This window comes from Salvia hispanica, chromosome 4 (assembly GCF_023119035.1).
Source record: "Salvia hispanica cultivar TCC Black 2014 chromosome 4, UniMelb_Shisp_WGS_1.0, whole genome shotgun sequence".
Taxonomy (NCBI): domain Eukaryota; kingdom Viridiplantae; phylum Streptophyta; class Magnoliopsida; order Lamiales; family Lamiaceae; genus Salvia; species Salvia hispanica.
Genome location: NC_062968.1, coordinates 36,277,766 through 36,303,670, shown reverse-complemented (window position 1 = coordinate 36,303,670; position 25,905 = coordinate 36,277,766). Strand labels below are relative to the sequence as shown.

The 25,905-nt window shown below is 36.6% G+C and overlaps 5 protein-coding genes and 1 pseudogene across 5 annotated transcripts; 5 read left to right on the top strand and 1 right to left on the bottom strand.

Annotated features, from left to right (window-relative positions):
• Positions 1-1,759: 1,759 nt before the first annotated feature.
• On the top strand, positions 1,760-6,846 carry LOC125185521 (DEAD-box ATP-dependent RNA helicase 57). The gene is made up of 12 exons (XM_048082070.1): positions 1,760-2,085; positions 2,267-2,387; positions 2,630-2,751; positions 2,934-3,025; positions 3,196-3,292; positions 3,465-3,545; positions 3,617-3,849; positions 4,352-4,546; positions 4,730-4,820; positions 5,754-5,876; positions 6,219-6,369; positions 6,451-6,846. Exons 1-12 carry the CDS (start codon positions 2,005-2,007, stop codon positions 6,648-6,650), a joined length of 1,587 nt encoding a protein of 528 aa, XP_047938027.1. The 5' UTR covers positions 1,760-2,004; the 3' UTR covers positions 6,651-6,846.
• Positions 6,847-7,036: 190 nt separating this feature from the next.
• LOC125218814 (protein OSB2, chloroplastic-like) lies at positions 7,037-8,738 on the top strand. Its single transcript, XM_048120587.1, has one exon. The coding sequence runs from the start codon at positions 7,147-7,149 to the stop codon at positions 8,419-8,421; it is 1,275 nt and encodes a 424-aa protein (XP_047976544.1). The 5' UTR covers positions 7,037-7,146; the 3' UTR covers positions 8,422-8,738.
• Positions 8,433-10,925, top strand: LOC125218815 (beta-1,4-xylosyltransferase IRX9). Its single transcript, XM_048120589.1, has 4 exons — positions 8,433-8,747; positions 9,172-10,157; positions 10,384-10,606; positions 10,698-10,925. Exons 2-4 carry the CDS (start codon positions 9,517-9,519, stop codon positions 10,803-10,805), a joined length of 972 nt encoding a protein of 323 aa, XP_047976546.1. The 5' UTR covers positions 8,433-8,747; positions 9,172-9,516; the 3' UTR covers positions 10,806-10,925.
• A 151-nt stretch (positions 10,926-11,076) lies between these two features.
• Positions 11,077-13,692, bottom strand: LOC125218813. Its single transcript, XM_048120586.1, has 6 exons — positions 13,124-13,692; positions 12,787-12,972; positions 12,476-12,715; positions 12,085-12,302; positions 11,678-11,932; positions 11,077-11,589 (listed from the first exon to the last, which is right to left on the bottom strand). The coding sequence occupies exons 1-6, from the start codon at positions 13,500-13,502 to the stop codon at positions 11,338-11,340; spliced, it is 1,530 nt and encodes a 509-aa protein (XP_047976543.1). The 5' UTR covers positions 13,503-13,692; the 3' UTR covers positions 11,077-11,337.
• Positions 13,693-18,653: 4,961 nt separating this feature from the next.
• LOC125220094 lies at positions 18,654-20,618 on the top strand (annotated as a pseudogene).
• An 844-nt stretch (positions 20,619-21,462) lies between these two features.
• LOC125219013 (40S ribosomal protein S23) lies at positions 21,463-22,550 on the top strand. The gene is made up of 4 exons (XM_048120851.1): positions 21,463-21,543; positions 21,861-22,016; positions 22,095-22,221; positions 22,304-22,550. The coding sequence occupies exons 1-4, from the start codon at positions 21,539-21,541 to the stop codon at positions 22,442-22,444; spliced, it is 429 nt and encodes a 142-aa protein (XP_047976808.1). The 5' UTR covers positions 21,463-21,538; the 3' UTR covers positions 22,445-22,550.
• Positions 22,551-25,905: the final 3,355 nt, after the last annotated feature.

The following is a 25,905-nucleotide window of genomic DNA, read 5'->3' as shown; positions in this document are numbered from 1 at the left end:
GTTGCACCATTTTCACGGCAAAGGGAGAAATGCAGTGCGGCCAAATCATGTTAATTGGATAGTTATCTTATCAACCCATCCTAGTAAAGTCAAACCATAATCCAATCCGAAATTATCGGGTTCTTATCAGATTTCAACTGAATAGCTTCATGTTTGTTCGTGCGAATTATCATGTCATGGAATAAAATGTCATCTCTACCATTATGATACTAGTAAGTTATTACTCCCTCCGTCCGCTGTTACCATTTTTGTCAGCTTGAATTTTAAGAAATTATTTGATTTTGGTGGAAAAAGTTAGTGAAATGTTGGTCTCCCTCTTATTTTACTCTCACCCCATCCATCCGTGAAATGTTGTTCAGTTTTGTCATTTTGGTACCAATGTTGTCCACTTTGTTTTTTTTTTTTTGGGTAAATAGACACCACTTTTCCCTAACTCATTACACTCATATTCTATTATAAAATTAATATATAAATGTAGGACTTACATCGCACTAACTTTTTCTAATTCATTTTTTTTCACATTTCTTAAAATCCGCGCCGAGTCGAACATGGACAATATTTCGTGGACAGAGGGGTATCATATTTGTAAAATGGGAGAAAAAACGACACATCTAACGTGGAACGGAGGGAGTATATTATTGGAAAATGATATGTTGCATATCGTGTGTGAGCTCTTTACGTAAAGATTGTCTTTATTAAACACAAATTTAGTAGTATTATTTATTTTGTTTTATACTCTCTCTCATCTGTCCGCGAATAGGATGAAATGTTGGACAAGTGCACTATAAACAAGATCACAACCCTCTGGAGCACATGGTTTGCGGGAAAAGGGACTCATGAGGCTAATGACTTTAGGCCGAGAGGTGAGAGACGTTTCTGGGCTAAGTATGTTTGGAAGGACTTTGTCCCTCCTAAGTACTCGTTCATTAATTGGCTCGCACTTCGAGGACGTCTTTCCACATTGGATCGCCTCCGCTTTTTGGAGAATTTGGATGCCACTTGTCAGTTTTGCCAACGGGAGGAAGAATCAGTGGATCATCTTTTCTTCAAGTGCCTGAAGACTTGGACAATTTGGGGGAAGATCATGCTTTGACTCGGCATTGCGAGGAGATCAACGACGATTAGGAGTGTCATCAAATGGACAGCACGACAGATTCGAGGTTTTACAGATTATCCAGATGGCGAAGAGGATTGCACTCATGGCTACAGTAGTAATCGTTTGGAGAACCCGGAACAAGATTATCTTTGATGGGAAAACTTGGGACACAACTAGGGTCATCTTTGAGATCAAAGAAGCTACCTACAACATCTTGTACTCACACTTTCCGCATGAGCATGTTCTTCTCCACCTTATAGACAAATGATGGAGTTTACAGGTTTTGGATATTTTGATATTCGATGCACTTTGAGTAACTCATCATGGTACTCTTTTTCCCCTTGAGGAGTTTTATCCTATGAAATTTTTTCCCAAGGGTTTTAATGAGGCCCACCCACTCTGAGTATAGATAGGTGACTTGAACTGTGATCGTCCTTTTTGGGGGTTTGCCCCGTGTTATTCGTTTCTTGGTCTTTACCATGTTGTTTTGTACTAGTCAACTTGTGGCTATTTCTCTTGGTACTTCCTCGGGTATGCCCGAGCGTATGATGTAAACGTTTTGGTTTGGGTTCTATTTGATTTATTTATTCATAAAAAAAAATAAATAAACTGACGCCAACCTGCAATCCTAATTTTAAAGTGGCGCCTCCATATCCGACCCGCATCCCTCACCCGCCTCCTGCTCCACTGCCTGCCTCATCGCTAATCATAAAGCGCTTCTGGCAAGGCCGCTGCTTTTTGCACAAGCGTGTTTTCCTATTTGAATTGCAAAACCCTAACTCGATTTCGTGGTGGCTAAACCCCGAAAAAGGTTTTGCCTCGCTTGCTAATTGAGAGGAGAGCCCAGACCTGTGATTTCAAGAATCAAAATTCACGCTCTCTCAAGGCTTCACTTTGATTAATTTGTGATGGAAAAGGACACCTCTTTTCTCTTCTCCGGTATCACTTTCAATCGCAAAAAGTTCGCTCCTGATTTCGCCAGATTTCAGGTAATTTTTAGAAAACTACGCGAATAAGTATAATTTTTTATCCCCTCTCGTAAATCTGGTAGGCACGAAATGTTACCCGCGGAATGTGGATTTTCCTGTAACCGAAGCTCCTTGAACATTCAGTTTCCAATGCTCTTACAACCTTTTTCTTTCCTTTTCCTGGGCCTTTTCTGTGATTTAGGATAAGAAGGAGGTTGACTGCGCAACAGATGAACCGGCTTTGCTCGAAAATGCGGATCTTGAAAGCGAGCAAGTTGCGATGGTGCGTACTGATAAGAAGAGAAAGAGAAAAGCAACTTCGGGTACTAGTTCGTGTTATGTTTTAAGTGATTTGCTGTGATGGAAGTATTTTATACCTACTGAAACTACGAAGTTCAGAGTCACATTGCCTAATTAGTTATGTTGTGAGATGGGTAGCGCAGTGAATAATTCTGTGTGTAATTTGAGTTCTCAAGTCCAAGTAATAGAGAGGGGTGCAAGGTATTTTAAGCTATTCATTGAGGCATTGAGCTAACTTTTGCCTTTTCATTGTCTTGGCTTTCAGACCCAGTTGAAGGGTTTAGTGTGTTCAAAAGTTCAAAATCAAAAAAAGCAATGGATCAAATGGAAGAAACCAATGAAGACAAACTTCTACTTGGGAAGAAGGAATATCACCGTCAATTGGAGGTATTGATCTATATTCTCATTCATCATTTGCTGCCATTGGTTTATATATATTCTTATAATTGTAAAAGAGGTTAGGGATGTATAAATTTTTTGCCTTTAATGATTATAATTACATTTTAGCATAATCACATGGAAGAAAAGCGTAAGATATTGCTTCCTCATCTCTTTCTTTGTATTGTCAGAGGGATGCTCTTTTCCGGAAGAAACATAACATTCATGTTTCTGGGAGTAACATCCCATCACCCCTTCAGAGCTTCACAGAGTTGAAATTAAGGTAATGATGATGTAAACTCCATTGCTGCTAGCTTTGTTCATTCATCCGATGCTTTGTTCAACTTCTTTATATATTTTTTATTGTGCCCGGATAATAGGTACTCAATTTGTTAAACTTTTTAAGTTTTTAAGAGTTATTTATGAAAATTCCACATGCAAATCTCTATGCAGGCATAACTGCAAATCATACTTATTACGCAATTTGGGGGAACTGGGTTTTAAAGAGCCGACACCGATCCAGAGGCAGGCTATTCCAGTCTTGTTATCTGTATGATCTTTCATTTGAGCTACTTCTTCTTATGTTAGTTTTTCAGTAGTAACTTCCCACTTGAATAATTGACTCAGACCTTTGCAAGCTTCATTTAATCTATTGCCCCATGTTATAACTAATTGTTATTCCACAAAATATGTAAATTCTGTTACTTTTATAAATTGTCCAGGGAAGGGAGTGCTTTGCTTGTGCACCTACTGGTTCTGGAAAAACTTTTGCATTTGTCTGCCCAATCCTCATGAAACTTGAGGTATACAGTTGTTAAACTAGACTTTTAATCCCATTTTCCCCTGAAGTCCTGCTAACACTACTTTCTTTCAGCGTGCTTCAAAGGATGGCATTCGGGCAGTGATCCTTTGCCCAACACGTGAATTAGCAGCTCAGACTACTCGAGAATGCAAAAAGTTGGTTAAAGGCAAGAAGTTTTACATCAAGCTAATGACTAAGCAGCTCACTAAAAGTGTTGATTTTTCAAAGCAGCCTTGTGACATTCTCATATCGACACCTTATAGGGTGCACTATGCAGTTCGCAAAAGAAAGCTTGATTTGAGCAAGTAAGATACCTAAACCATATTGTGGGCCTTTGTAAATGGTAAAAATATTGAAAACCTTTTTGACTTTGTGTTTGTATTCTAGTCTTCATGTTTGGGCTTTCCATAATTGGGTGAGTCTATGTAATGGCCTTAAGGAGAAAAAATTCTGGTCTCTTCATATTTCCATTTACCAGGGTTGGGTTACTAATTCAAGTTACTTTCTCTATTATTACTCTCACCTTTAGCCATGAGCAGGTGAAACTTTTGGAACTAAAGGTTTAATGTTGTGTGGGGGCAGGGGCAACCTCTCCCACCGGAAAAGAATAAAAAACACAAGCAGTTTTGTGAAAATAAGCAGCCTATCTTATTTAGTGGATGGATAGAAAATGCACTCACATTGATTGAGCTGGATAAATTACTTATTTTCTGAATAATTGTCTGATACTCTCTTGATCCTGCTCCCTCGATGACTTTGTGAATCGGCCTTGGCTTCATTGGTAATGTGACCTTCTCTTACGTGCAGGGTCGAATTTCTTGTCCTGGATGAAGCTGACAAGCTTTTTGAATTAGGTTTGGTGAAGCAGGTTGATGCAGTGGTGAAAGCATGCTCAAATCCTTCAATATTGCGCTCTCTATTTAGTGCTACTTTACCTGATACCGTTGAAGAGCTTGCACGTACAATTATGCATGATGCAGTCCGAATAATTATCGGTCGAAAGTAAGAAACGACCACTGAATTGTGATTTCTTGTATAAGTTTAATTTGTTATATCTATTTTGACCCATTGTTAGCTGATTTACTGGATAATGCATGCAACTTCTACCATTTCTATCCATATAATTAACTTAAATGTCTTGTTTATTCCTGCACTTAAATGGCTACTCCTTCATATGTGCAACAGGAATTCTGCTTCTGAAACAATTAAGCAAAAGCTCGTGTTTGTAGGAAGTGAGGAAGGCAAGCTTCTTGCTCTTCGCCAAAGCTTTGCTGAGGTAAGGTTCTTGCTTGAAGTTGCTGTATGACTTATTCTTGTTAAGTTTCATTTTATTGGAGGACAGAGGTGTATCCTCTTATATTTTATGGACTTTGAAGTTTGATCTTAAAAGGATGGAACTAAGAAGTAAGAATAAATTGTTTTATGTAGTTTTGCTAATTCTCTTACGTGGCCTAAGGTTGCTTGGTTCTACTTATTGACTTCAAATAACCCCCCTACATATTACTCATTTCCAAACTACTCAAGGATATTAACATAGTTCTTTTGCTAAACTTTTTCTATCTCTCTTGCCATTTCACCATCCTCAGACTTCCTTAGTCTCCATTGACCATTGTTCTGTCTCATATCATGCGCCACACTGACAAGCTGATATACATTTACAGCTGAACTACCAAAAATCATTACATGCTATGTGTTAAAGTTACCAAGCTGACTGCCTAAAAGATCCCAACTTTTCCTTCTCCGGATTCTGGGATTGAAGTATCTGGCTCTTTGTGATCTCTTATTAGATAAGATGGGGAATTTAGGAAATATTAACTTTACCATGATCTCCCGAAAACTTGGATGGATATGAAGTTAAACCTGCATCTGAGATTGTCATGATGGGATTGTGAGGCCAGCCTGCTGTAAACGACCCTGGGTCAAAGTTATATTCATATATATGTGTGAAATGGGGGGATTATATTGTGGTGGCCTCTTTTACATTATACTTGAATAGAAATATAATTTTGTTTACATTTCGATCAAATGGACTGGTGAGTTTTTTTCTGCAACTCTTTATTACCCTCTTTAGGTAACATCTATTTCCACAAGGACAAACTCCTGAGTAACCATTTTCCATTACATCAATATTTTTTCAAACTCCTTTTTTTCACTTGGCTTCACTCGGGTTTGTGTTCTGACTCAATTTGTATCCTTATGTGTATGACAGAGTTTGAACCCCCCAGTGCTAATTTTTGTGCAAAACAAGGAGCGAGCTAAAGAACTCTATAATGAACTGCGATATGATGATATCAGAGCTGATGTCATACATGCTGATCTTCCAGAAATGCAGGTGACTTTGTCTCTACTCAATACAATGATCATAATTACATGTAGATGCTTCATATATGCTTATCCAAATACTGGTACTTTTTCTATGTGTAATATGGAAAAGTTCGTAATGCCTTTATATCTGGGGGAGACATACTGCAGTCTATTTTCACAATCGGTGGATGTATGTCAATTGAAGTATGGTGGCCTGCATATTTGTATAATATATTCTGAGCATCTATTGTTTACTCCTGTTATACTTATTCAAGTTTAGGTTCTGCTGGGAACTTTTTCTTTTAATTTCGCGTGTGTTTCCCAAACTATCACAATGTGGAAATTCACTGATCCATGTCTGCCAACGCAGAGAGAAAATGCTGTTGATAATTTTCGATCTGGGAAAACATGGGTATTGGTTGCCACTGATGTTATTGCGCGGGGCATGGACTTCAAAGGCGTCAATTGTGTAATCAACTATGATTTTCCAGAATCTATGGCTGCATATGTTCATAGGATTGGTAAGTTGCCATTTATTGTATGGTGATCTGTTGTGTGCAGATTGAATGCTGTGTTGTACTAATATTTGTTGTGTTTGAAAGGGCGTTCTGGGAGGGCTGGGAGGAGCGGAGAAGCAATAACTTTGTATACTGAGGCCGATGTCCCTTATCTACGGAACATAGCGAATGTAATGGCAGCTTCGGGGTGTGAGGTTCCTGCTTGGATCATGGCCTTAGCCAAGAAAAAATGGAGGAAGTACAGGCCTCATAGGGATGCCATTTCTAACAAGCCTCAAGATTAATTCATACCAATACATGATAAGATCATATGGGTCCAGAATTTCTACTGATCTCCTTGTTTTGTTTGTAATTTTCGTGCCAATCGCATAACATAATTTCATTATTTAACGTTCTTTGATTTCTAGTTATCAGTTATACTAGTAGTATGTAATATTGGATTGTCAGGTTTGAAATGAAAGCAAATGTTTTATACCATTATTTACATTTCTAAAATTATGTTCCTTTACAGTTTACGCTCTACACTTGGCATAGCAATTTGGAAGCACTATTCTCATGAGACATTTAAATTAAATCCCAAAATATGTGAATTTTGGAAGGTGGTTTTTTACGGCAAATATATAAATCAATGTGACATTTAAATTAAATCCCAATAATTAAATCTCTGCAAATAATTGAGCACCACCGTAACACCATTATCCAGTACGTTTCCCTCCCATTAAACCCTCTTGAAACCCTAAATAAATCCTCGATTTTTCTGAAGCATTCCCCAAACTTGCGATGAGTTTAGTAGCCGGAGCAAAGCAATCAGCCCGTCTTATGCTCTGCTCTTCTTCATCAACTAGACGCCTGTTTCACCTTCATCCCATTCCCCCTATTCAGCATTGCAACTTCTACTCCACCAGATCTGCTACTACAGTTCAAAAGGTGACCAAGCCCAGGACCCAACGGAAACCTACTGACAAATCCTTCAGTTTCGCGCAGACAATCGAGAAACAAGCCGACGCGCCGCCGATCTGGCCTAGGCCTCATCCGATATCCTACCACCCTAAAATTGCCAATAATTTCAGTTTTATCGGTAATGTTGCGCTTCCTGTTAAATTTGTGACTGATTCTGACGGGAAAAACTTCACCGTTGCCGTGGTTTCTCTGGCGGGTGATGGTAGGAGGGCTTCTCTGTCGATTCCTGTTGTGTTTGAGGGAGATTTGGCTCATGTTGCGGCTTGTCATGTCAAGCAGAATGATTGCGTTTTTGTTTCGGGGCAATTGAGTGTGGATCCGCTGAGGTGTGTGTCGAGTGAGAGTCTGGGAAAGTTTCATGTTATGGCTGAGAGTGTCAACTTTGTTGAGGGATTTGATAAGAGTGATTTGGATACAAGATTAGTGATTTCTTATCCGGATGTGGAGATTGAAGAGCTTGGTAGGGTTAGGAGTAGGAATGTTGATGATGTCGATTATAATCAGATTTCTCAAGTTGAATCCGGTGGTGCAAAGGAAATCCCATTGTATGAAGCTGAGGCAGTGACGCAACAAGTGGTTGCTGTGGATAATGGAAATGTTGATGGTAGTCACAACAGTTGGGAGGGTGCTTCTAAGAAGAAAGACACGAATCAAATCTTGGATTTGTGGGGTGATCTTGTGAAGCAGCCCCTGGACTGGTGGGATTATCGCAGCCACAAAGCTAATGGCTTGGTTAAAGAGAAATTCCCCGATTTTAAGAAGAAGGGGACTTGGGAGTCCCTTTGGCTCAGCAGTGCTCCGAAATGGATTCTCCCAACGCTTGGAAAGCTGGAATTTGATGTTAAGGAGATGAAAGTGGAGAAGAAGGTTTATGGAGGTGATAGTGAGAGGAAACAGAACACTGATCCTAAGAATTCTTGGGAGGATTTGGTTGAAAACCCTGGCAAATGGTGGGACAACAGGGTGGGAAAGAAAAATAGAAAAGCACCTGACTTCCGTCACAAAGAAACGGGTGAAGTGTTGTGGCTGGACAAATCACCGGATTGGGTACTTTCTAAGCTACCGCCTGTGAGAGGTGGCCAAAATACTGCCTGAGGAAGAAACATGTTGAAAATTTTGAAGAGCTAGGAGTGACTGATACTTGATGTGGCGGTGCTGTCTTGAATATTTGGAGTCTTTAGAAAACAAATACTACAGTAGTATTATTTTGAGTAGTGGTTAGCTATGAATAATATTGTGAGGCAACAGTTGGAGAAACTGATCTGCTTGAAATGTTTGAAGATTCTAGTCCTAATCCGTTTGTAAAGATGTTGGTATTTTAGGTGTAACTTGTTTGCAGGTGAGCAGATTTTTGTGCAATTTCTCTGCTTACTGCAATTTTGATGCTATCAACTTTATGAAGTTATATTTCAGCGTGAAGGGTGAGTAATTTCTGTTTGTTCATTGGTTTTTCTGGGAACTGAATCTTTGTTTTAACACATTCACAGCGGTTGTGATAGTAGGTTTGTGTTTTGATTTAAATAACAATTCCTTCTCACCATACATATTTTTAATGATTCACTTGTTTGTAGGTAATTAGTATTGTGTTTTGGTGATGTGTTGTGCTTTAGTGATCAAAATTTAGAGATATCGTAGTAGTAAGTCAGTTGTTTTTCTTTTCGTATAAATAGCTTGTTTAGCTTCCTCTGCTTAAAAAAATGCATTTTCAATGTCATTTTATTGAATTATCTTTGTTTGTGTTACCTTAAACCGGTAGATGTAAAGGTTTTTATTAAACTAACATGATGCGTGAGTCTAATTAATAGAATTTCGTTGATTCCTCTTAATTTTTCTTGTCAACTTTAGGTGGAGAACATACATCTCAACAACTATCTGGTGCAAAAAAAGCAATATTTATTTCCTGAATTTCTTAGATTTCAAGGCATGACTCTGTCAAGCAAGCCTTCACCAATTATGTGGTTTCCTATTCACTACACCTTCACCATAAATTATTATAGGTTAGCTCAATCCCCGCCATTTCTAAGAACCTATATCGTTTCCATTCTTGGTTTTCAACCATAAATCTCATCCCAGAATCCTTCTTCTTCCCAATAATCCAATGAGAAGCAACTATTAATCGAAGCACGTCTCTGATAACTCTCAGAAGCTGTTTCTTGTGCAATCTAACCCTATTTCTGGGACCTCAAAGATATGGGATCTTTAGACAGATCGAAGAAAAGGGGGCACTTGTGGACGAAAGCCACAATCCATTTCTTGCTCTGTTTCATGATGGGTTTCTTCACCGGCTTCGCCCCAACCAGCAAAAACTCAATCTTTCCCAGTAATGTCACAATGTCGCCACAGCCGATTGAGGCATTCCACCAAGAGAAAATGCAGGGTTTCAACGTAAGCTTGAAGGTCGAAGCAGAACCGGCTGAGGGAGAGCACAATAACAAGATGGCCCCTCAGCAAGATAAGGAAGAGACAGAGGAGTTAGACATAAGGAAGCTATTGATCGTCATCACACCAACGACCACGAGAAACAGGCTTCGTGGGCCACTGCTTAGGAGGCTGGCCAGCACGCTGAAGCTGGTGGCACAGCCATTGCTGTGGATTGTGGTGGAGCAGCAGTCGCAGGATTCAGAGGTTTCTGAGATACTGAGGAGAAGTGGGATCATGTGCAGGCATGTTGTTTTCAAGGAGAACTTCACTGACACGAGCTCCGAGATGGATTTTCAGAGAAATGCTGCTCTGAATCACATTGAGCATCACAGGCTCACCGGAATCGTCCATTTTGCGGGGCTTTCGAATGTCTATGACCTCGCTTTCTTTGAAGAGATAAGAGCAGTTGAGTAAGTACTTATTCAAGATTAACTATTGCAGTTAAATATATACAGTATTCAACAAAATCAAGACTGATATATGTTGGACGAGGTTAGGTAATTTAGTTGAACTCTAGTTGTTATAACTGTAGGAGATTTCATCAACTTGGATGACCAAGATTCCTTGACTGTCATCTGTTAGTGTCTTAAAACCGGTTTTAAATTTGTTGGATTAAATTGATTGGTGCTTTTTTAGGGGATTTGGGACATGGCCGATTGCTAAGCTTGGTGCTAACAAGCAGAAGGTGGTCATTGAAGGGCCGGTTTGTGATTCCTCAGAAGTTTTGGGGTGGCATTTGAGAACGATGACAGATGCAACACCACTCCCTCTTCACATCTCAAGTTTCGCTTTCAATAGCTCGATTCTATGGGATCCGGAGAGATGGGGACGCACCTCATCCGTTCAAGACTCCTCTCAGGCATGTCTCCAGTTGTAGATGCTATCGATGAAATAGCTCAGGTATCAGAATTTAGACTTTTGTACTAACTCGCATTTCTATTGCACTGCAGAATTCAATAGGGTTTGTAAGAAAAGAGGTTCTTGAAGAGGAAGCCAAGTTGAAGGGGATTCCAACAGAGGGGTGCTCCAAAGTTTTACTCTGGGATTTAAAGATGTAATAAGATCCTCTCCCCTACCTAAGTAGAGATAACTAGAACAAAAATGAGCATTGTTGAAACTCATATAGTTTCCCATTCTTTCCCTTTTTTGCCCAAATATACTTGCACATTTCTTTCTAATGAATGTTGTATTTGAAAGTATAAACTGATGAAAATCAGTCATAGTTCAAGTTCTGGTATCTGCATAAACTATATGCCTCTTCAGACAAACTAAAAATCATGAAGTAAAATGATAGTAGCATTCAAAAATAAAATAACCATGCTCGAAGAATGCAGAATGAAATGTTTATTGGGGGATAAGAAGTAGCAAAAGGGAAGTGACAACTAACAAAAATAACGTTGTACTCACAACCAAGTGAGGTGTCACATTTTTCGTGTATTTGATGCATCTATTGTCAGAACTATGTAAGGTTATCTCCTGGACTCTGGAATTCAAGAAGGTGTCTGATTTCAGTGCCTTTCCACTGCTCCATTGAGAAAATGAAGCATCCCTGTTATCTACAGTCGTTTTTGAAAACAAGAAATGTCAATCTCATATAGTTGCAGACTCCGCCTGAGCTGAGCCCTCTTCTTGTACACCGTCTTCTATTAGAGTATTATCTACACTACTGAGGGGACCCTGAGGTTTTCCAAAAATGGTCGCGAGTATGTCCCTATGGCATTCATCACACAGGGAGAAGTACGAGAAGTGTCCCTCTTCCTCGAGTCTATGCACAATAGCACTTGGTAGAATACGAGCAATAAAATCAGCCATTGATGGAGGAACCACCATATCATCCATTCCCTGTTCAATAACACCAGCAGTAATAAACATTAAGACTATAAAGCTAAATGATATCAGTTGGGATTCAAGTTCTAGGGCAAATCCAGACCTGCCATATGTGAACCGGGCCGAGATATCCAGCCAATTGGCATTCTGGTGGGCCATACATGAACTGCAGCCATGAGAAGATTCCTTTTCTTGGACATTTCCTCTGTACTTGCAGATCCACGAGGCTGAAACCCCAGTCCGACACTTGGAGCGTAGCTTCTTCGACAAATGGCTTTAGATTTCCCTGGCGAACCGACTCCTCAACATCCCGGTGCCATATTTTTTCAAAAGCTGATGTTTCAACAAGATCCTTGTCCTGCACGAGAAAAGTTGAAAAATCTTATTAAGACAGACTAGCAAAGAAACAAGCTTACAACATGGCTTTGTTCTCAATAGTTTGTAGGAGTACATTTCAATCACTGGTTCACCATTTGGTGGGTGTACATTGCTAGGAAGAGATGAGACTACCTTCTTTGCCAGTGACAAAGATAACCATTTTTCGAGTTGACCATGCTTTCCAGAGAGGAAAGTTCGATGATAGAAGTGACCAAGGAACTTTGGAAATCGTCGAGCCAAATAGAACAACATTCTTCTCCGTCTGGTCCAGTTCTCCCAAGTCTTATATATCTCTTCTTTAGTCATGCTTGAGTCGTATGGATTGACCAATGGGGCAAGCATGGCGGCACCTGCAAGTAAGAGCATTCCTAAATCATCAAAGAAGGGTCCAACGCAAGAAATCTTATTACACTATGCTAGTCACAACATTGCAGGAATTCACATTGCAACTATATCAGCTCCCAACACATTAAGTTATACTAATAATTCTTTCTTGCAGGAAGGATAGTGGAGTATTTATTACCAGCAACTTTATTTGGGATATACTTTAGAGCAGCCCAAGCATGTAAGGAGCCTGTTGAATATCCCAAAACCCAGAATTTGCCCTTAACTCCTAAAGATTCTGCCAAGTGTGACAAATCCAGAGCTGATGAGTTAAGGTTCCTATCAGGATGCGGATCGCTCTCTCCAAAACCCGGAAGATCATAACTGATGAGACGAAGACCAAACTCTTTCAGCAGCGACACCTTGATGCCCAATGTACCTGGTTATTTTTTTAGAAATCATTAAGTATTGAATATTTTGTTATTCCAACAATGCACACCAGTCGAATACCTGTAATAAATCGCGAAGAGAGGAAACCATGAGGTACAATAAGGGAATGCCTGGCTTCATCAGCTGTAACTCCAAATTCATGATAGGCTAGGTATCTATTATCCGGAAGCAGTATACGCTCAGCACCGGGAGGATGTAGACAAACCGATGAAACAGCACTCTCATGTTTGGAACTCACACTCAGAACTGCACCAGCACCACATTAAACACACCAGAGTCAAATGAATGTCCTAACAAGCAGGATTGGATTGCCTAAACTAAAATTAATGACGAATTTCAAAAAAATAAAAGAGCAGGAAAAGCAAAAGGAGAAATTAATTAAGAGAAATAGTATTACCAGCCAGAGCTAGCATAGAAACGAACAAAATGACAAGCCACACGTGGAGGGGATCGCGATCCTCGGGCAACGAGTCATTGAGAAACCTAAATTTGTGGGAGAGGTCGGCCAAGGGAGCCTTGCTTTTCTTCACAATGTAAGAGTCGTCGGTCAATATCGTCTGCTGCACGACATCCCGAAACCCTCTCCCTAGTTCCACCGCCAGCTCGCCCCACGCCGCCGCGAACCCCTTGATTTGATCCTTCAAAGTCTCCGCCTCTTCTTCCTCCGCCAGGTCCGGCGTCGTTGAATCCCCGGGGAATATTATCCCGGTATCCTCGACCAAGCTCGCCAGATCATCTCTCCACGAGTTGGATTCCATTTCCACCGATACTGCCATGAATACGTATGAATATAGACAACTACATACACTCCTTATACGTATTTTCTCATTAGTTCAAGCGATGGCCGGAGAGGAATAGAGACAGAATTGTGGGAAAATGCAATAAGAAAAGCAAAAGCTGTAAAGAGAGAATCGGAGCACAAGAGCAGAATACAACGACGATATAAATATATAATTAGACTAATAATTATGTCACCTGTCTCAACTTCTCTACTTTAAAGCAATAAAATTTGGTGTGGATTACAAAACATTATTTTAATAGATTAGATACTTGATTAGTCCAAAATCGATATCTCGAAAAAGATTTTTAAAATGATGATAGTTTAGGATAAATTTAAAATTGTACTAAGATCAATGTGTCGGGCTGAGTTATGAAATTCCTATGATGGTGGCCCGGCCCGTGGGACTGGTACCTCTACTTTTGTAACGTCAACTTTAATTTTTTGGTACTTTTCAATAGTTTAAGTTAGTAAAGAGGAGAAAAGGCGGAAAAAAGAGAGAAAATAATGGAATCCAAATCCACAACTCGACCGACCTATCCTGCGGTAGCGAAGAATCAAATCTGGGCCTTATTAGTAAATAAAAATGGAACTGTCACTACTCAATTGTTTCACGACGGTAAGGAAAAAAGGCAAAAAGTATGTAGCTTCTTCTTCTAGTCAAAAAACAAAAATTAAAAGTTAATGTCTTCTACTTCACTTATTAACTTTTACTTTATGTGAGAAAAGTGAAGTAGTAGTACAACATATAATGGACCACAGCACTTGCAGTTGCATTCTTTCTTGTGTCGCTATAATTGATTAAGCAGGCGTTGAGCTAAACTTATTTAATTATCACATTCACGGTACTCAGAACGAACTTAGAATGTAGTGACTGGTTCGAAAATAAGGAACTGGATTGAATGTAGTGACTGGTTCGAAAATAAGGAACTGGATTATCTTCTTCCTTTTAAAATACAGTAAATAAAGAGCTTGCATTGTTTTTAACTATGCTGTATTTTTAGAATATCACTACTATTAATAACTATTATTATATTAATATGATTTTAGTAGTACTCCATATTAGAAGTAGTAGTATTTACAAAGCACAGTAAATTAGATGAATTACTCCTAGTTTAGGAATTGGTTGGTAGTGGTGTAGGAGTTATGTGGATCTGTGCTCAAGGTTGCAGCTTTGGTACGTTTATGTTTTTAGGCACACAGTCCTATGTGTACTGTGGAGATAGTGATACCTCCAAGCGGACCACGTGTTCCATTCCTTTTAATATTTTCGATATAATCTATAATAATTACTCCCTTAATTTAATTCCCAGTTGAATTATTTTTTCATTTTAAAAAATTTCTTATGATGAAGTCATTTTCATATATACATACTCTTTCCGTCTTAAAGAAAATGATCCATTTATTAGACACTAATAGATTTTATATAATTTTATTTTATGTGTTGGGTGAAGAGAATAAAGTAAAAGAGAGTGTATGAACTAGAAATAAAGGGGATTCTATATTTAATAATGAGTCATATTTGGTGGAACAAACTAAAAAGGAAAGTGAGTCATTTTCGATGGGACGGAGGGAGTAATAATTAACTCAATTTATTTCATCTCTCACTTTATTCTCTCTACTTTTACTTTATTTTCTCTATATTTTTTTATTTTTCTTATTTTATTTTCTTTAATAATTATCCACTTAACATATTAAACATTCATTTTTTAAATTCCGCATCAAAAAGAAGTGCCTCAACTATAAAAGAATGGGAAGAATACCATTTAAATTGTTGGGACAAAGAGAGTATCATTTAAATTTTCAATTATACTATTCCTTTTATTGATTCCTCTTAGTGCTTAAGGAATGTCAAAATTAAATCTAAAAAGTAAACTGTAATGTCAATCCTACTTTTATATCTTAATTTTAAAAAATAATAGTCTATTCGTCCACAAAAATAGTCTCATTTGTCGACAACAAGGATTCTAAATGAGAAAAAGTAGGTAATGCAAGAGAGATAGGAAGAAAATATGATAAAGTATAAGAGAGAGCGGAGAAAATGTGGGTAATGTATGAAAAGGAACTTTCCATTTTAGAAATGAGACTATTTTTTGTAGATATTTCAAAATAACAAAATGAGACTATTTTTCATAGATGGGGTTGTATTTCTAAGAAAATGAATTCTAACTTTAAAAAAAAAAAATACGCTCCAATATAAAGGATGAAATTACAAATGATGTCAAGAGGGCTCGAACTCGGCACCTCATACAATAATGTCTAAGTTGTCGTTAAGACAAAGGCCCTGTACGAAAATGTATTCTACCTTTGACAAGGAATTATGCTATCTTAGTTCTTAAGGTATGTATCTCAATGGACGTACGCTAGTGCGGTTTAGAGGTATGCGGCAATTAGATTGTTCTAAGTTCGCAATATAGTTTTGGCCCAATTAGCCCGCGGGCTAACACGAAACTTGAACCTTTAGGATTAGTGTTGGAAATATCGAATTCAATAAAAATGTGGTCAGATTAGTCCACATCCGATTAGCCAACGCATGACCAGATTAACATCTCTGTTCAAATATGCATAACTATTTTTTTTGAATTGTTGTGCTAGACATTAAATTTAAGGGTTGCTCAGCAAAGTGAGTCACAAGTCACAACTGAAGAGCAAAGAAGACGTGACCTGGAAGCTCTAGAAAGTCAATCACAGCAACAAAAGAGCAAGAAACAAAGCAGCCGAAGATAATAAAACAATTGTTGAACCCCCTTGAATATTTGTCAGTAGATCACCAGTCAACAAGTCCCTCTCAAAATCTTCATCTATAAAAGGTTTATCTTTAGGTATGATTACAGTCTTAATCTTTTTATTTGAAGCTTTTTTCTATACTATTTAGTTTTGGGATAACAAAATGCCTTGTTGAAGTTTGCGGAAGAACAGGAAAAGCATAGAACACATTGTTATTATTTGACCTCATAATATGTATCTCTTGGATGGTTTGCATTTTATTTAGGGTTTAGCATCGTTGATTGCGATATTTTTATATTGATATTAAATACTCTTTTAGATGACTGTCATAGGAAAAATTGCAGTAACTAATAGTCCACAATAGTTTTCGTAGCTGTAGCAAGAATGCCAATGCCACCTCACGGGTAGTGTATAAATTCAAGAAATCCATATTTTTTTTGTTGATCGTCATAGAAATTAGTCCTTGCTATTCTTATCTGAGATAATTGCCCGATACTTTTCTTGCAATACCTCAATTTTCAGCTTAAGCCTATGCATGAAAAGTGAAAATCCGATCCTATATATCGCAGGGTTAGTTTTTACGCTATTTTCATCTTTTAGTGATGCGCTTTATCTCATAACCTATCATGTAAGCTTGTTTTCTTTCAGTTGCAGGAAAATAACACTTGCTTCCGTAATGCCGACCGCATGGTGCAATCATTTTAGGTTTGGAAACCTCACTCATTCCTCAACTGCTGTCTACAAAATAATATTGTTATATATGATTACAACCTCAATTGCAGCCTACATTTGGATACATGCCATCATGGTTCGAGAAAATAAAGAAAGAAACATTTGGAATTGTTACTCAAAGGTGGCTGTCTTTAAGATATATTCATCTTTTGTTTGATCAAATTGATATCCAAAAGTTTTCTGTTTTTATGCGAACCAGATTACTTGGTTCCATAATTTTTACTATGAGTGAGTTCTCAATTTTAATGTTTTTTGGTGAAATATCAGTTAGGGCATGACTTTTTTATAGAGTTAATCTGGTAGGAGTGTGTTTCTGATAAGTCATATGATTTTGTCGACTAGTTTTCAAAACTTTTGAAAATATATGTGAATGCTCGAGATTTTGATTATGTATGATTTATGAGATCATGCAAGAAAATTTACTAGTAATATGTTTGGTGTGAAGTGTGAACTATACATGCTCTGTTTTCATATTGGATTTCATAATATTGATAATTATGTTGACAGGCTGTAAAAATTAATCTGTCAGTAGGCTGTTAGTGTTATCCAACTATAAGTTTGAATTCGGTGGAGTATATATCATACTCATATGTTTATTATGCTACAGTGGGGGATTAAGACTAATGTCTATTTTATTCTTTGATTTTAAGCTAAGCTAAGCAAAGCCATTCGTTTTTTTGTTCTTCTATTTCTTCTGCAATTAATCACACCACATTATATACAAATCCAGTTCGAATCTGATTGAGGTTGCTACTATTATTGCTAGCTTTTTAAAAATTGTAGATATTTTATTCGCTTACTCACATCTACTAACTTTTGTGTTCCAGTATATTTTTAAATCTTGGTAATATTGCAATATAATATTCCAATTTCCAAACATCCAATTTCTTATGTACCAAACACAAAGTTTGTTCTGCTATGACTTATTAGTCTTCTTTATCAATTTCCAATAAGACTTAATAATTAATCTCTAGCTCTCTCCCTCTGCGGACGAGAAGAACAGTGAAGCGTTTCTTAAGATTCAAATTTCCTTTTTCATTCTACAATTATGCTGCTTTTCTCCTCTTCCTCAACTTTTGTTTTACTACACATTTTTAAGGATGCTCTCTTCCAAGCACTTGATTCATAGGCCTTGATAAAAAAAAAAAAAAAAAAAAAAAAAAAAGTTCTTTCACGTGCTAGCATGGTATACTCAATACTGATATTCTTTCCATTCTAGGATCTTTTTTGCCAAATAAAATTGATATTTTCTAGATTACATATTAGGAATTACCAAGATTGTATTATTGCACTATTAGGATATTCAGCATATTATTTTCAGACCTCGTGCTTGTTTTGCTGTATATCCTCTTGTCCTTCATCATTTTGTTACCAACCTAGGAATATTAGTAGGAGTAATAAATAAAATGCCAGTGTTGAAATATCTATCTCAAACTGCAAGAATAAGTATGATACACGTTTTAATATCAATGCTAAAATGGAGAGTGCTTATTTATGTGGGTTATATATTATGATGCTGCCGTGTTACTGAACAGTGTAACGCCTGGAGTAGGAAGTAAGGAATATTTACTTGCTGTTTGTGGTTGTTGGTAGTGGAGGTTGTTTCTTTTGTTTCCCTTTGAAGGGATAGGATAGTCTGGTTTATTTCTTTCTTTGTTGCGATGATGATGAGGGATTAGAGGTTGGGATTTGTCTCATTACAAGTCTCTCTTATTATGAATTTTTTTATCTTTCCAGTGTTGTGGGCTCAGGTGACCCTCTGAGTGATTGTTGCTTTCTATATCATTGTCTTTGCCGATCCGTCTCTAAATGCAGACCACTACCTCAAGGTAAACTCTTCTGCTTATGTTTTCAGTGTATCAAATTTCAATCAATTCTAGGTTGGATCATTCATGTCAGTATTTCTTTTATTGCAATGGATCATTAGCCTAATATTGTTAGTTATTTATTTTGCGCAGAGGTCTCGTGCGGAAGCTCAAAACTGCAGGATCAGATTTTGCTTCCTCTCCGAATCCGATTTCCAAACCACCTAATGATCCAACTTCTAAAGCCATTGATCGCAGGTTACCACCGCCTGAGGTACATAGAGCTAAGCAGTTTCAATGTTAGATGGTTGTGGCTTGTGATGATCCATTTTTGATCAAATGGCAGAAAAAGAGGCCGGGAAAACCCGAGCCTCAGGATCTGAAAAGGCTCAAGGAGCAGCTGAGCTCATGCGAGGCATGGAAGCAAAGAGCTCAGCAAGAGGCTGGAGAAGCCAAGAAGCAGCTCAAGGCAATAGCAGCCGAGCTCGAGGAGTCTCAACATCAGCTCAAGGAGTTCTCAGAGTGCGAAGAAGCCCGGCTGCAGGAACGAGACAAGGAGTGGCAGTCGGAGATGGAGGCCTTCCATAAGCACTACTCCATGGACTCTGCAGCTCTGGCCTCCGCCATGAACGAGATTCAGAAGCTCAGGATGCAATTGGATACGGTTACTAAGTCGGAAGCTGCTCAAGCCAGGCATGCGGAGTCAGCGCATATCGAGACTCAGAGCTTAAGATTTGAATTAACAGAAACTCTCATTCTGGTAGATACATTAAAGACTCAGTTAAACGATAGCAGAGAATACGAATCGTATGCCCTTGATGAAGTTAGGAGAGCTGAGAAGCAGTTGGAAGTTGCTAAAACTGCGGAGAATAAGGTCAAGTTGGAGCATGATAATATCGTTGGACTGTATAAATCTGTGTTGCTCGATCTGGACAAGTCCAACAGTAGAGTGAAATCGCTGGAGGAGCTCGTCGCCACACTGCAGAGTGATCTCTCCGCAAATTCTTCACCTGGAGATAGTGATGTGGAAATTGCCGAAATGAACACCTTGAAAAGTGAAGTGGATGAACTGAGATCCGCCCTCGGAGATGCTGAAAGGAGGAACAAAGATGAGTAGATACAGAGCACGGTGGAGATCCAAAACGCCTATCAGCTGGTGGAGCTAACGAGATCAGAATCATCGGAGAAAGAAGCTGAACTTGTCACAGAACTAAGAGAATCAAGAGCTCAAGTCGAGGAATTGAGGATCAAACTAGTTGAAATGGCAAAAGAAGGAGACGATGATGCTGAGAGAGAGGCCAAGCTCGAAGTGAAAGTGCTGAAGACCAGTTTACAGGCCACAGCAGAGGAAAACGAGAAGCTGAGGCACGAAATGTTGAAGACGTAGACAGAGCGAAGCAAGGCACTGGAACTAGCCGAGTGTGCAAGAGCTGCAGAGCATGAAGCGTTGGTGAGGGCGGATAAGAGCTGCAAGAAAGTGGCACGTGTCACTGAGCAGCTTGATGCAGCGCAGGCGTCCAACGCAGAGCTGCGGAGGTTGAAGGTGCAGTGCCATCAGTGGAGGAAAGCGGCTGAAGCTGCTGCTGCAATGCTGTCTACGAATAAGTATGGGGAGAGACGAGGGTCCTGGGACTACCATACCATCACTAGTAGGCTGAGCTCTCCGCAATCTGATGATGATTCGCCCAAGAAGAAGAATCGGAATATGCTCAAGAAGATAGGGTTGCTGCTCAAGAAGATGTCAACTTTCTTTCTTTTTTTTTTGTGGAGTGAATGATGAATTCTTCCAAAGCATCCGGTCATAATAATGAGAATATTTGACTGATTTATGGAATAAATTTTTGTTTTGATGAATAACTCTTTTCCATCCCAATAAAAAAGTGTAGGGATCAGATTCATTATGGTCAATCTCTCAACATAACAAGACTCAGATCCAACCAAGACTATTACACCTATGCACATATTAGGGAGTTTCACATGATTGGAATTTCTGTACAATGAACAAATGTTATAGACTATTTTTATTTGGTACCATTATATATATTGCGCAGATCATTAACTCATAATGTATATTAACTTAAAATATTATAACAATGCAGTAAAGAGCAAATTACATTTCCATGCAAATTTATTTGTCTGAATATATGCAACTATTATTTTATTAGAATACTTACAAAATTATTAAATTGATATAAGTATGTAAAAATATAATTTAAATCCAAATTTATATTTTTGGATTTTTTTGAGAATTTTAAGAAATACTATCACTGTTAATGATTAAAAATTCAAAACATCAACAATATAAGTTAACAACACTGGATTAACTATATTGCATCAATTATTACATACCCTTAAAAAGATTAATTCTCTAATTTAATCTTACTATATAAAATAAATCTGCCAAATGACGTAATCTATATTCTAATGACGTTAATTTTGATATAAAATTGAGTTTTAAAATACATTCTACACATAAATATATAATGAGCACAAAAACCTAATTGACATGACCCATTGTTTTTTTTACAATTAAAATCCGCTTTTCGTTAATGATTTTTCCAACTAGTATAAATATTTGCAATCCCAAAAAAGGAAATTATGAGCATGCAAGATTGGGCTTTAGGCCCACATAAATTAAAAGAAACATTAATTCAAGCTGGCCCAAATTTGAATATATAAATAAAATTACCTAGCACCATTTATTGAGTATATCAGACTAGGTTTTGCGCTACGGCCGCTGTCTCTCAACCGTCATCTCTAATCTGCAATCATGGGGTATCTGTTCTCAGCACTTGCTTTCGTATTTAAAACATTTTACGATTCTCGTTTAGGGTTTATGGTTTTTGATCTTCGAGTGAATGGATCTATCCGGCTGTTTATTGGGGCTCAGTCTTTAATTTCCTATTAGCCTTCACATGTGTTGTCGAGGTTTAGCTTACTCGTGTGCTAAACTTAATTGCTTGATTTTTTTCATGACTTACTAGCTATCTACAGTGATCGAGTTGCTGTTCTTCCATACATAAATTTTAGTTACGTTGTAGTGATGAATCTCGGTTGCGTGTGTCAATATGTTAATGCTACTATTATTGCAGGAAAACGCATGGGATGGGAGCTGGGCGCAAGCTCAAGTCTCACCGTAGGACTCAAAGATGGGCTGACAAATCGTACAAGAAATCTCATCTTGGGAATGAATGGAAAAAACCATTTGCCGGTTCGTCCCACGCCAAGGGCATTGTCCTTGAGAAAATGTTAGGCTCGCCCCATACCTTGTCATCATTTAGTACTTCTAATTGATTTGCAATTGACTTGTGATTCAACCAATATAGAGGTATTGAAGCTAAGCAGCCGAATTCTGCTATTCGTAAGTGTGCTAGAGTGCAGCTGATCAAGAATGGCAAGAAGATTGCTGCTTTCGTTCCCAATGATGGTTGTTTAAACTACATTGAAGAAAATGTAGGCTCCTTGCATTGCTGTGAATTGTCCTTGCAATCATTGTATGTTGAATTAACATCTCAACCCTACTGTTATATTGTAGGACGAAGTGTTGATTGCTGGATTTGGGCGTAAGGGACATGCCGTGGGAGATATTCCTGGTGTTAGATTTAAGGTGGTCAAGGTATCTGGAGTTTCACTCCTTGCCCTCTTCAAGGAGAAGAAAGAAAAGCCTAGGTCTTAAATCTCTCCCTTTTTTCTTTTTCTAGTGGCTGACAACTCACTTTTTTGATATAATGATTCAAATATTGAGTTTATTGCGTGACAATATACCTATCTTATTTAGCTCACCACATCTGTAATGGTGCTTGAGTTCATATCATAATTTACTGCTTTGCTTTCTCTCCTTAGAAAATATGAATGCATGTTTTCCCATCTAACCTCCTACCTACCTATAATTGATTTGGCCCAAAATCGCACATAGTTCTTCTTGGGATCTTTCTTGCTGTGATTCTTGAGATTTTATTTGTGCGGATAACAAGCCAATCTAATCTGCTTAAGCCCACTCCATTCACTATCCATGGAGTCGTGCTTCAATGTTATTGGATTACACTATTTTGTTATTCATGTTTTATTAACTGATCACTATCGTACATCAAAATATACATTTTATGCAGTAGTCGATACCCACTGGTTAATAATGTTATACCCGTTTGTTCTATCATTCTGCAATGAAAATCGATTGTTAAAGTTGTGTCTTTTAGTAGGTTTCCATTTCAACTTTCTACCCAATCTTAAAATTCCAAAATTGTGATTTTTCTTATTTATGATTTTACTTACTGTTTCTCATAAATGTCCATTTTTGCCCTTTTTGTCACTTTCTCATTTAGAGGCCACTTATTTTTTTACTAAATGTCAATTAAGTTTCACTTGTATTTTATTAGTATGTATAAAACTAATTTGTATAAAAGTGGATTTCATTTTTATTAAATATTTCAATTCGCTTTTCTTTATACTTTTTAAAATAAAATGTGGACTGAGACTCAATCTTTATGGAGAGATTAGGTTATTTTATTTTGTTTCTTTCAAATTACCGAATGTTTTATTACTTCCTCCGTCCCATAGTAGATGGCATATTTGGGAAATGGCATGGTATTTTATGATGTGTTGTGTGTTAGATGGAGAGAGAAAATAGTATATTTATATTAATGTGTGAGAAAGCTTTTTTTATAAAAGGAAATGTTTTTTTTGTGGGATAAATTAAAAAGAAAAGTGTGACATCTATTATAGGACGGGGGAATATATTGTAACGACTTTGGGAGATTGTGCACTCTAACTAGTATATGTGAATTATTAATTCTTTTGTTTGTGAATGTGGATTTCATGTTTTCATTTTAGTCCGTTTTATAATAAAAATTTCAATTTGGTTTTACTATAAATGATAATAGGATTTCATATTGGATTCATATTTCATTTAAAACTAATACATACAATAAATATCATAAATTTACACCAAATTAGATATAAATGTCACGTGATGTCATTTCTTAACATAAACTTTTATTACCGGTTTTTGCTCTTAAAATATGTAATTACTATTCCCTCTATTTTATAAGAATTTGCACTCTTTTTTTCAGTTTGTCATACAAAAATATGTTCTTTTATTTATGAAAACTCATTTCTCTTGTTTTCTCTCTATCGAGGTGGTACTCATTTTTAACTAATATTATTTTAATTACTTTTTCTTTCTGTCTTTTCTCTTACTTTATCAATTTTGCATTAAAATTCATGCTGAATTCTAAAGGTATATTTTTATGGGATGGAGTGAGTATAAATTGTAAAGACATTACAGCCACATGTGAACATAGCTTGAATATTACTCCCTCCGTCTCATCTTAAATGGAGCATTTTAGCATTTTCTTTTCAGCACAAAATTTTACGTAGTCTTATTTAGTGGGTTAAGTGGTGAAGAAAAAAAGAAAGTAAGAATAAGACAAAAAAAAACAGAGGGAGTGATTTCTATTTTAAGAAATACTATGTCATTTAGAGTGGAAATTCTCAAAAAAGGAAAAGTATGTTAGTTGAGTGAGACACAATCAATCATCAAACTGGCTATTACTATAACATTTTTCTTGTTAAAATCTATTAACACAATTGGGATATTGGCGCCTTTTATCACAACTTTTTAAAAAATTAATTTTCACCAATTTTGAACTTGGTATATAACATTACAAACATTGTTTGTAAGTAGTTGTTGAATATTTTTCATCAATAACAAAATCCAATTAAATTAAAATAAAATGGATAATCATATCTTACTTCTAAGAATTTTATAATCGCATCACTATCGTTTTTAAATGATAATTATATCTTATGTGATGCAGTAACAAATTAAATATAGTTGGATTTTGTCATTAGTGGAAAAGAATAAAATAACTATTTAAGTTTGTATTATTATATGTTAAATTAAAAATTTGTTGAAAAAAAACAAATTTTTGAAAATTTTCACGATATCAGGCTTCAATATTTCTTCAAAATTTGATTTCATTCGAATTGAATATTCAGATATTGGTGTTGTATGTAAAAAACAATAGTACTAGTTTGATAACTTTATTAATTGATCATCTCCATTATTTAGGACAATGAAATCCCATTATATTATATGATCATCTCCATCGTTTAGGACAATGAAATCCCCAAAGGCACTTACAATTACTTAAATATTGTAGTACTACTATAAAGACAATGAAGTAACATGGTCTGCATTTTTTTATTTTAGATTTATGAATAATTTTAATAAAAATTATTTTAATAAACAAATGTATATAACTTATAAAGTATATACTAATATAAATTAATATATCCATTCTAAAAAACTAAATTAGCTTTACCATTTTGGGTTAATTTAATATATACTAAATTAGTTTTAAGTAATTAATTTAATTAGGTGTTTTGTTCTTGATTTGTATTATTAATACAATTAGGTGTATGTATAAAACACAATAAAGAAAGAAGAACAAGAAGAGAAAAGAAAAAAGAGAAAGCATAAACTAAGGAGAAAAAAAGAAAGAAGAAAGGAAGAGAAACTACTAAAAAAAAAAGAATAAAATGAAGAAATAAGAAAGAAGAAGAAACTAAAGAAGAAAAAAAAGGAAGAAAAAAGAAATCACGTGTTTGATATCTATTTGATTGAAATTTTCAAAAATATCATCCATAACAAAAAAATCACATATTTGGTACCTAGGGTTATTTTTGTCATGTGGTACCAAAAAACGATATAAAATAAAAGATCAGGTACCATTTATGTGCGAAAGTGAAAGATTAGGTACTACCATTTATGAAGTTCACTCTAACTAATAAAGTATATACTTATATATATTAATATATTCATTCTAAAAAACTAAATTAGCTTTACCATTCTGGGTTATCTCCTAAAATTAGATCAAGCTTAAATATGAAAAGTTATCAACAAATAATAATCCTACCCACTGTTTAAAAAGTGAATCCACAATCTACTAACACTTCTTCTACTACTTTTCTCCCTCTTTTTTTTTTTTTTTTTTTTTTTTTTTTTTTTTTTTTTCTCTTATTTTATCAATTATATATTAAAATCAGTGTTATTTATAAATTTGTCTATTTTGCAAGAAGCGAAGGATTGCATAAAAATGCATAATTTAAAGATCTCATTAAAATTTGATGCATCAT

Coding starts and splice junctions, on each gene's coding strand:
- LOC125185521 (XM_048082070.1), top strand. CDS start 2,005: ATGGAAAAGGACACCTCTTTTCTCTTCTCCGGTATCACTTTCAATCGC. Junction 4,821..5,753: donor TTCGCCAAAGCTTTGCTGAG/GTAAGGTTCTTG, acceptor TGTGTATGACAG/AGTTTGAACCCCCCAGTGCT. Junction 6,370..6,450: donor TGCATATGTTCATAGGATTG/GTAAGTTGCCAT, acceptor TGTGTTTGAAAG/GGCGTTCTGGGAGGGCTGGG.
- LOC125218814 (XM_048120587.1), top strand. CDS start 7,147: ATGAGTTTAGTAGCCGGAGCAAAGCAATCAGCCCGTCTTATGCTCTGC.
- LOC125218815 (XM_048120589.1), top strand. CDS start 9,517: ATGGGATCTTTAGACAGATCGAAGAAAAGGGGGCACTTGTGGACGAAA. Junction 10,158..10,383: donor GAAGAGATAAGAGCAGTTGA/GTAAGTACTTAT, acceptor GTGCTTTTTTAG/GGGATTTGGGACATGGCCGA. Junction 10,607..10,697: donor CCGTTCAAGACTCCTCTCAG/GCATGTCTCCAG, acceptor ATTGCACTGCAG/AATTCAATAGGGTTTGTAAG.
- LOC125218813 (XM_048120586.1), bottom strand. CDS start 13,502: ATGGCAGTATCGGTGGAAATGGAATCCAACTCGTGGAGAGATGATCTG. Junction 12,716..12,786: donor CTCTTCGCGATTTATTACAG/GTATTCGACTGG, acceptor AAAAATAACCAG/GTACATTGGGCATCAAGGTG. Junction 11,590..11,677: donor GCCCGGTTCACATATGGCAG/GTCTGGATTTGC, acceptor GTTATTGAACAG/GGAATGGATGATATGGTGGT.
- LOC125219013 (XM_048120851.1), top strand. Junction 22,017..22,094: donor GGCATTGTCCTTGAGAAAAT/GTTAGGCTCGCC, acceptor CAACCAATATAG/AGGTATTGAAGCTAAGCAGC. Junction 22,222..22,303: donor TAAACTACATTGAAGAAAAT/GTAGGCTCCTTG, acceptor GTTATATTGTAG/GACGAAGTGTTGATTGCTGG.